At 40.7% G+C, this 9,722-nt stretch overlaps 1 protein-coding gene across 1 annotated transcript; it reads left to right on the top strand.

Moving 5' to 3' along the window:
* The first annotated feature begins 226 nt into the window (after positions 1–226).
* H1-2 (H1.2 linker histone, cluster member) lies at positions 227–989 on the top strand. Its single transcript, XM_030817410.1, has one exon. It carries the CDS (start codon positions 272–274, stop codon positions 911–913), a length of 642 nt encoding a protein of 213 aa, XP_030673270.1. The 5' UTR covers positions 227–271; the 3' UTR covers positions 914–989.
* Positions 990–9,722: the final 8,733 nt, after the last annotated feature.

The raw sequence follows: 9,722 nt of genomic DNA, 5'->3' as shown, positions 1-9,722 counted from the left end.
AAATAAATGAAGAGCATGAAGCCCGAGACTTCTGAGATCCTTTCCTGACCAAACCCGGATGATTTGGTGCGGGGAATTTTAATATTTTTCCCCTTTTGTGAGGTGGAACAAACACAACTTGGGAGCAGCGCAGCGGCGCAGAGCCTGCCAGCCAGGCGGGCGACCAGAGCACCAATCAGAGCGCGCCTGCGCTCTATATATACAGCGGCCCTGCCCAAGCACTGCTTCATCGGCGACTTCGCCACTTGCACCCCAGTTGTTGATCCTCAACATGTCCGAGACTGCTCCTGCCGCTCCCGCTGCCGCGCCTCCGGCGGAGAAGGCCCCTGTGAAGAAGAAAGCGACCAAAAAGGCTGGGGGAGCGCCTCGTAAGGCGTCTGGTCCCCCTGTGTCCGAGCTCATCACCAAGGCAGTAGCTGCCTCTAAAGAGCGCAGCGGAGTTTCTCTGGCTGCTCTGAAAAAAGCGTTGGCTGCCGCCGGCTATGATGTGGAGAAAAACAACAGCCGCATCAAACTTGGTCTCAAGAGCCTGGTGAGCAAGGGCACTCTGGTGCAGACGAAAGGTACTGGCGCTTCTGGCTCCTTTAAACTCAACAAGAAGGCAGCCTCTGGGGAAGCCAAGCCCAAGGTTAAGAAGGGGGGCTCAACCAAGCCTAAGAAGCCAGTTGGGGCAGCCAAGAAGCCCAAGAAGGCGGCTGGCGGCGCTACCCCGAAGAAGAGCGCTAAGAAAACACCGAAGAAAGCGAAGAAGCCGGCGGCGGCCACTGTGACCAAGAAAGTGGCCAAGAGCCCAAAGAAGGCCAAGGTTGCGAAGCCTAAGAAAGCTGCCAAAAGTGCTGCTAAGGCTGTGAAGCCCAAGGCTGCAAAGCCCAAGGTTGTCAAGCCTAAGAAGGCGGCACCCAAGAAGAAATAGGCGAACGCCTACTTACAAAAACCCAAAAGGCTCTTTTCAGAGCCACCACTGATCTCAATAAAAGAGCTGGATATTTGGCTTTGCTACCTGCCTTTCTTTTCTTGCTCTGCCTTGTTACTAAGGTTAGTCGCATGGGAGTTATTGAGGTTATCAGACGAATTGGGTAACGGAGTTGGGGAGTGGCCGTAGTGAGGTTACAGCACTTAAACTTTTATTGCCGTTTCTACGTCCTGACTGTTCCGAGGCGTTTCCCGCTGGCGGATGTTTTTGGGATGGCAGTCAGCCCCGCCTCAGGCCTGTGGACGGCAGAAAAGACCGCAAAGCAAGAGCCAGTTTCTTAGTCCAAAGGAATATCCGGATTGGACTAAAGTTCAAAAGTCCCGCCCTGCTCCCGGGTTGGTCCGTTCTTCTAGTACATGACTTTCCTTCTGTATTTCAATTGGATGGTGGCAGACGTTGCTTATTCCGTGTTTTGCTTCACTGTGACTTAAAGTTTTGCCTCTTTTTCTCTTGATATTAATATCCGGGGTTTCGCACGCTTTCCATGTTGTTGGTAGTCAAGTTGATGTCTCCTGGAGGTAGTGGCAACATCCAGCCCTGGGAGGAGAGTGCGTGCAGGTACCTTTGTCCTACATTCCTCTGCTGTTAATTTCTCATTCCTGTGGCAACGAAGGAATGCATTTAAAAAACAGCCACAACAGCGGCAATAGCCCTTCCTCCACCCAAGGCAATCGTGGACCTAGGGAGCTTTTTGTTCCTCATATCATGTAGCGTTCCGCTAAACTGACAGATTTGAGCGTATCGATTTTGATCATATCGAAAGCATAACTTTTAGCCAGCCATTTTGTCCTCGCATGACGGTTATTTGCCGTGTTTAGACAGACACCAACATTTAAAAATCGAAGTTCCTTTAAACGTATTTTGTTTGGCAGTCCAAATGTTTCTATGCAGAAAGCAAAGTATTTGTACTATTAACTATTTAGAGTGTATGGATAAATGGGAGACATTTCTAATAAAGGCTTCGTTAATGGTTCCCTCTATTTGACATCCATGCTGCTTCTGAATACAGAAAGCCTAGCGTGTATATTCACTTCTTTTAAAATCTGGTGGGCACATTTTGGTGAGACCTAAATTATGGGGACCGGGGCTTCTGGAGATAAGCTGCTCAGTTATTCTACCATCTCCACAATGATGAATGTAGTGAGTTGATTTCTCTGTTAGTGATAGTGACCACGGATTCATCCCAAGAGAAAGGGAAGGGAGGCAAGAAGAGAGACAGGGAGACAGAGGCAGAGAAGAAGGAAAAAACATTCTCCCATGGTTTAAGTAATTTTGTGTTGTTAATTTTACATTACAGCACGGTTTACATGGTGAACCCTCTATTTTGGTGTAAGGTTTAATATATGGGCATATTTTCTCCCAAGACCATTTATGAACTTTCATTTCTGCTTCTCCCTTCTTCCTCCCGTGGCACCCGCCACACTCCTATCAATTTTGGCTGTTTTGTCATAGGCTAATAGGCTAAAATTGCATGGACAGCTGGACTGTCTCAGGTTTCTATTTTGTTCCTTTAGTCATTCCCACAATTCTTAAGGTAGAATTGTACGGTTTTAAACATTGTGCTGTGTGCTATCCTCAATGCTGAGATGATTACGTGACAAATGGCAGGTGTCAACTAATACCTAAATCTGTAGTACCTTATCAAGCCTAACGCTACTTCACAATGCCTACTCCATTCACCTCAGTTTATCGCATTACAGGCATTCTATCATCTCACATCATCACAAGTAAAACAGTAAGCTATTTTGAGAGAGATCACAGTCATATAACTTATATTTATATCTGTATTTATATTTATATTTATTTATGAGACGGAGTTTCCCTCTGGCACCTAGGCTGGAGTGCTATGGCACGATATCGGCTCACTGCAACCTCCGCCTCACGGGTTCAAGCGATTCTCCTGCCTCCGCCTCCCAAGTAGCTGAGATTACAGGGACCTGCCACCATGCCCAGCTAATTTTTGTATTTTTAGTAGAGACGAGATTTCACTAAGTTGGCCAGGCTGGTGACCTCAGGTTATCCGCCCACCTCGTCCTGCCAAAGTGCTGAGATTACAGGCGTGAACCACCGTTCACAGACTCAAATAATTTTTATTACAGTATATTGTTATAATTCTTCTGTTTTATTATCAGTTATTGCTAATCTCTTACAGTGCCTGATTTATAAATTAAATTCATCATTGCCATGTGTATATAGAAAAAAACTGTATATGCGGTTCAGTACTATCTGTGGTTTCAGGCATCCACTGGGGATGCAGTTTATTAAACATGCATTTACATTAGTGTCCCCTTTGGGAGACTAATTAACCGAGATGTTGTAACATGACTTTAATAGCTGATAGAGCTAATTTTCTCTCATTATTCTTTTTCAGAATTTTCCTGGTTATTCCATTTTTTATTTTTCCATGTGTATATTAAGATCTCTTCCACCTCCTCCTGTTTCTCCATCTCAACATAACACAATTAAAAAAAAAAAAAAAGGCCAGGCGCAGTGGCTCACGCCTGTAATCCCAGCTCTTTGGGAGGCCGAGGCGGGTGGATCACGAGGTCAGGAGTTCAAGACCAGCCTCACCAAGATGATGAAATCCCATTTCTACTAAAAGTATAAAAATTAGCCAGCCATGGTGGCAGGCGCCTGTATCCCAGCTACTCAGGAGGCTGAGGCAGAGAATTGCTTGAACCCGGGAGGTGGAGGTTGCAGTGAGGTGAGATCGTGCACTCTAGCCTGGGCGACAGAGCAAGACTCTGTCATAAAAAAAAAAAAAAAGCCGGAAGTGGTGGCTCACGCCTGTAATCCCAGCACTTTGGGAGGCTGAGTCAGGCGGATCACTTGAGGTCAGGAGTTCAAGACCAACCTGGCCATGAAAGCACACAATAAATTAGCTGGGCGTGGTGTTGCACACCTGTAATCCTAGGTACTCAGGATGCTGAGACGGGAGAATCACTTGAACCCAAGAGGCAGAGATTGCAGTGAGCTAAGATGACGCCACTGCACTCCGCCTGGGTGACAGAGCCAGACTCTGTCTCAAAAAACTAAATAAATAAAAATAAAGTTATGGTACATTGAACTTCTGTGTTCCTTTCTCCCTTAGATACTATCATGGCTACCCAATTAGTTGATGTTCTTATCATCTCCAAGAGTTAGTCAGGAGAGGAATCAACCCAAGCAAAAATAGCTGATTTTCTAATTTTCCTTCAGTGCCCTTTGGGGTCTTAATCTATTTGATTTATGTACTTTCAATTAATCCTAACCTTGAATGTCTTCTGCAAACATGTTTCCACAGATGAAAGCCGTAAAATGAAACACATTCCTTTAATTTATAGAGTTAAAAATTAGAAAAATTTTCCATTCTACTTGGTCTTTAGATTCAGTCTTCCATATGTTTTCTCAATTTTGTTCATGTTCTTTAGTTTTGTTTTATTCCATCACAATTGTTCATATAGCTTACTGGCTTAGGTCTAAGGAACTATTCATTTGGAAATTAAAATTCGCCATTTTAAGATGAAGAAGATTCTTGCCTCAATTTTATTTCATTTTTGAAACTGTCAATGAGGAAACATTTTTTTCTGTACTGTTAGATTCACTAACTAGGGTCTTGCAAATTTAACTGACAAAGGACAGATAAACATGCGAAAAAAAAAGCATACAATTTTATTAGTATATTACATGCACAGAGTTCCCAAAGAAAAAAAAAAAGTGAAACCTTAAAAAAGCAGTTAGACTCACGGACTTATACACCATTCCAACAGAGGAAAGGGAGTTTGCACTTCATGGGATGACAAATTTGGGAATGTGACTAGGAAATACATGGGCAATAAAAACCATGGAAGATAAAATGAAAGATAGAAATAATTGTAGTAAGGTTTGTTTTTGCAGATTCATTTCAGTGCCAACCTTCCATATCTAGTGATAAGAATTGCTCTCTTTTTCCTGGTATAGCAGCTGGGGACACTTTTACAAGGGAAATTTCTGTCACCTTCACAAAGGGAAATTTGGGTAAAGACAGAGAACTCTTCCTACACCTGTTGATTTTCAGTTGCCTTCAGCTGAAAATAACTTTTATGCCAAAGTAGAATAATTTGGGGGTGACATCCTGATATTCTTCAAAACTTATATTTAATTTCATATTATTAATTGTATCATTTTTGATTTTTAAATGTTTTATAAAATAATTTTGAAAAACAGTAATAATATTCAAATAATTCCGGAAACACTGCTGATAAGCCAAAAACGTCAATGAATATTGCATAAACAACTGATAATTCAACGATGAAAATTTATGACATTGTTCATGTGTGATAAAACTATGAGTAACATAAAAACTACAGGCTACTTGTAATGCATTATTCTAAACTTTCTGTTATTTATTTATTTATTTTGAGACATACTGTCTGTCACCCAGGTTGGAGTGCAATGGCGTGATCTTGGTTCACTGCAGCCTCCACTTCCCTGGTTCAAGCGATTCTCCTGCCTCAGCCTCCTGAGTAAGTGGGATTACAGGCACCTGACACCAAACCTGGCTAATTTTTTTGTATTTTTGGTAGAGACGGGGTTTCGCCATGTTTGCCAGGCTAGTCTCGAACTCCTGACTTCAGTGATCCACCTACCTCGGCCTCCCAAAGTGCTAGGATTACGGGCGTGAGCCACCATGCCCGGCGCATTATTCCAAACTTTCATACACAGTGCTATCATGGCTACAAATTGAAGTATCATATTATACATCCCTAGGCAAATCTCTGGATATTTTGGCTATATAAGCCTGAGGGAAATATAGAAAGGGCATTGTGGTTGAAATTCATACTAGAGATGAACAGGCCCAGTGCAAGACAGAATTACATCACTAAAGGATATCAGAAGAGAATAGGGATTTAGGGTACAGTGGCAACAACAGTTTTGGGAACTAGCATTTCTTGAGCACTTATTTACAATATGCCAAGCACTGTTGCTGATTACTCTATATTTATTTTCAAACACATTCTTGTCACAGCTCTTTGAAGTACATGCCATTGTCATTCCCACTTCAGGATGAAGGACTAAAGCTTGGTGTCACTAAGGATGTAGCTAGTTAGCTGTGTGTGTGTGTGCGCATTTTTTTTTTTTAATTTAAAGTCAATAAATTTTTATTTGAAGAATTTCACAGCAAGGTAAACTTTGTTCCTCTAAAGAGCTGGAGTCAAAATGTATCTTCAAAAGATTCATCTTTAAGTTAGCCTTTCTTAATAGAACCGATGCTTAATCCACGGTTGTCAGCCCACAATTCTTTTATTTTGACTTTTTTTTTTTTTTTTTGAGACGGAGTCTCTCACTGTCACCCGGGCTGGCGGACAGTGGTGTGATCTTGGCTCGCTGCAACCTCTGCCTCCCGGGTTCAAGCGATTCTCCTGCCTCAGCCTCCTTAGTAGCTGGGACCACAGGAGCATGCCACCATGCTCGGCTAATTTTTGTATTTTTGTTAGAGACGGGGTTTCACTATGTTGTCCAGGCTGATCTCGAACTCCTGACCTCATGATCTGCCTGCCTCGGCCTCCCAAAGTGCTGGGATTACAGGTGTGAGCCACCGCACCCGGCCTTATTTTGCCTTCTTTAATCTCCATTTGAATATGGATATACTGATGAAAACTTCAACATTCTTCACCAAAAATTTTTGGGATTTAATTTCTTCAACCACTTTACTTTGGGGTCATTTTAAGATTAGGTGTATCTGCCTGGTTCTCAATTTGACACCCTTTCTCTCTAAACATGAATAAGTTCCAATCATATTTATTCCTAAGCTATCACACTCAAGTATACTACAGATCTGTGGAATATGCCAAAAGTTAAGGTAAAAAATTAAATTATTACGTATTTCATACTTTTTGCTAGTTTTTGATCTGTGAGTGAATATAACTATCCTCTATGTCCTGGCACTGTTCCTCAGAAACATAGGGTCCACATATCTAATTTTAAATTTTTTAGTAGCCACATTTTAAAAAGTTAAAAAAGAAATCTATTTTAATGATTTTAATACAGTGTAACCAAAAATTGTTTCAACAAGGTATCCAATATTAAAATATTCAGTTTTTACTTTGTTATTTTACTAGGTATCTGGAATCTGGTGTGTATTTTACACTTAAAGCACATGTCAGTTTGGAGTAGCCGCATTTCAATGCTTAATAGTTACATATGGTTAGTGGCTACCATCTTGGAGAGGACAGCTTTTATACTCTGGGAAGATGCAAGCAAATACTTCCTCTGCAGCAGAATCCAGATGTTTTCCAAGAAAACACTTTTTCTGACCTGTTCCTGAAACCCAGGGAGTGTCTCTAATACTTTATATTTTATTGGCTTGTCCTATTGTAAGCACCCAACGGGCTCTCCTTGTCCACTTCCTAGACAGAGCTGATTTATCAAGACAGGGGAATTGCAATAAGGAGCCGGCTGTACAGGAGACTAGAGTTTTTATTATTACTCAAATCAGTCTCCTTGAGAATTTGGGGACCAAAGTTTTTAAGGATCATTTGATTGTAGGGGACCAGTAAGTCGGGAGTGCTGCTTGGTTGGGTCAGAGATGAAATTATAGGGAGTGTAAGTTGTCCTCTTGTGCTAAATCAGTTCCTGGGAGTGGTCGGGTGGGGGACACAAGACCAGATAATCCAGTTTATCTATCTGGGTGGTGCCAGCTAATCCATTGTGTTCAGGGTCTGCAAAATAGCTCAAGCATTGATCTTAGGTTTTAAAATAGTGATTTTATCCCCAGGAGCAATTTGAGGAGGTTTAGAATCTTGTAGCTTCCAGCTGCATGACTCCTAAACCATGATTTATAATCTTGTGGCTAATTTGTTAGTCCTGCAAAAGCAGTCTGGTCCCCAGGCAGGAAAGAGGCTTGTTTCTGAAAGGACTGTTATTGTTTTTGTTTCAAAGCAAAACTATAAACTAAGTTCCTCCCAAAGTTAGTTAATCCCAAGCTCAGGAATGAAAAAGACAGCTTGGAGGTTAGATGTTAGATGGAGTCGGTTAGGTAAGATCTCTTTCACTGTAATAATTTTCTCAGTTATGATTTTTGCAAAGGCGGTTTCACTGTCCACTTCACCTCACATCAGGCCTCTGACTAGAGGATTCCAATACTTAGGCCAAGACACCACCATGTCTCCTTATCCACCCTGAAGCAGTCCAATTTCTGAAACAAAGGAAACTATGTATGATAGTATGAAACTATATATGAGAAGGAAATTATATATGATAGTATGAAACTATATATAAGAAGGAAATTATATATGATAATCAATTTTAGGGTTATCTTATTGATTAGAAGATATTAAAGTGTGACACTGCCTGGCAGTGATATCTGCTGGTAGTAAGAATTTGGGCAATTTAGTGAAATTCCTGAGGCTGAACCTCCACTTCTGTAAAATGGAGACAGTGAGATAATTTGCATTACAATGCTGAAGTAAGAATTTTACACAATAATTCAGACCAACCACTTCATGTGGTACTTGGCCCATGGAAAACTATCAATGACAGTTCATAGTTTATACTATTAATGAATCCTTTGTTTCATTGTTATTTCCTTCTACACATTGACCTCTCTAAAAGAAGGTAATATTCAATACAAATAAAGTTATAGCAGCTTGCAAAGTTGTCCCAGGGAACTCACTTAACCACTGAAGTGTTCAAATTGCTTAAGGTTGACTTTATATTCTCCTAAGTTTTCTCCTGGTATTTCTTCTGAGAACAGCACCACCATCGAAAGCATCATGCAAACAGTGGTCATCCCAGACCAGTAATTCTCAACTCATAGGGTGCTCCTGCAGAGATGTATTTGAATAGAGTGGTAGGATACTGAAGAAGGCCACGTATAATTTGGCCAGTGATCTGAGGCAGATTTATCTTGAAGCTAATGAAACACAAGTGTAAGGGCCTGTGCTTCCAAGGTGCTGAGAGGGGCCCTACAAATGTGTTAGTTTGTCTCTCTGTCTCTCTTTTTACAATTTGCAGTATTAAGGTATTTTAATCACAGATGGTTAAGACTGTTATTTCCACTCAATCCTCCTTTTTATTAAAATTCACCATTGTCTGATAATGTTGGAATCCTGATTAAAATATTTGGAATTTGAGTAAGAGAAAGTTTAGTTGAAGATGTATCTAGTATGGAGATAATAAGTTACATGATTTGCATATGTGTTCATGTTAACTTCATTCGTCGCCAGCCAATCTGACGTAAGAATGGCTTCAAGGAATGTTCCTACTGTTCACTGGAATAACACCTAAATTCCTGGCAAGATGCAGGTCTAGATAAAATGTTATGACATCTAAGTATTCAAAACACCTTCCCAGCACTGAGAGTGAGTGTCTAGTGGAGAGTAGAAACGTATAGAGCCAGAAGCTAGTCTGGAAAGAATTCTTACAAAGTTTACAACTTACATGTGAAAGGAGCTTGACAGAAGATTTTCCAAATTTGAAAACAATCTTAAAAACTTACTTGACATTACCAATAATGTGTTTTGAAACTGAAACACTTCTAAGTTATTAAGAAAACATATTATCATCAGCCACCCGGAGGAAAGATTGAATTCTATTTCCATTACCTATAGACAACATTACAAATTAATTTCGATCTGAAGATGGAACCAGAGTATTCAGTCAAAACTATAGGAAAATACACATTGTAGTGTCATATTCAGAAGTTAATAAAATATGCTATTTTCTGAATTTTGTGGTGGCTGTTGTTTTGTCAGCTTTTATAAAATTGGAATTTGATTTTATTTTCCCA

This window comes from Nomascus leucogenys, chromosome 8, assembly GCF_006542625.1.
Source record: "Nomascus leucogenys isolate Asia chromosome 8, Asia_NLE_v1, whole genome shotgun sequence".
NCBI lineage: Eukaryota > Metazoa > Chordata > Mammalia > Primates > Hylobatidae > Nomascus > Nomascus leucogenys.
The sequence above is the reverse complement of the archived record's forward strand: the minus strand, read 5'-3'. Positions and strand labels throughout refer to the sequence as shown.

What these genes read in the sequence shown, in the direction of transcription:
- H1-2 (XM_030817410.1), top strand. Translation starts at nt 272, where the DNA reads ATGTCCGAGACTGCTCCTGCCGCTCCCGCTGCCGCGCCTCCGGCGGAG.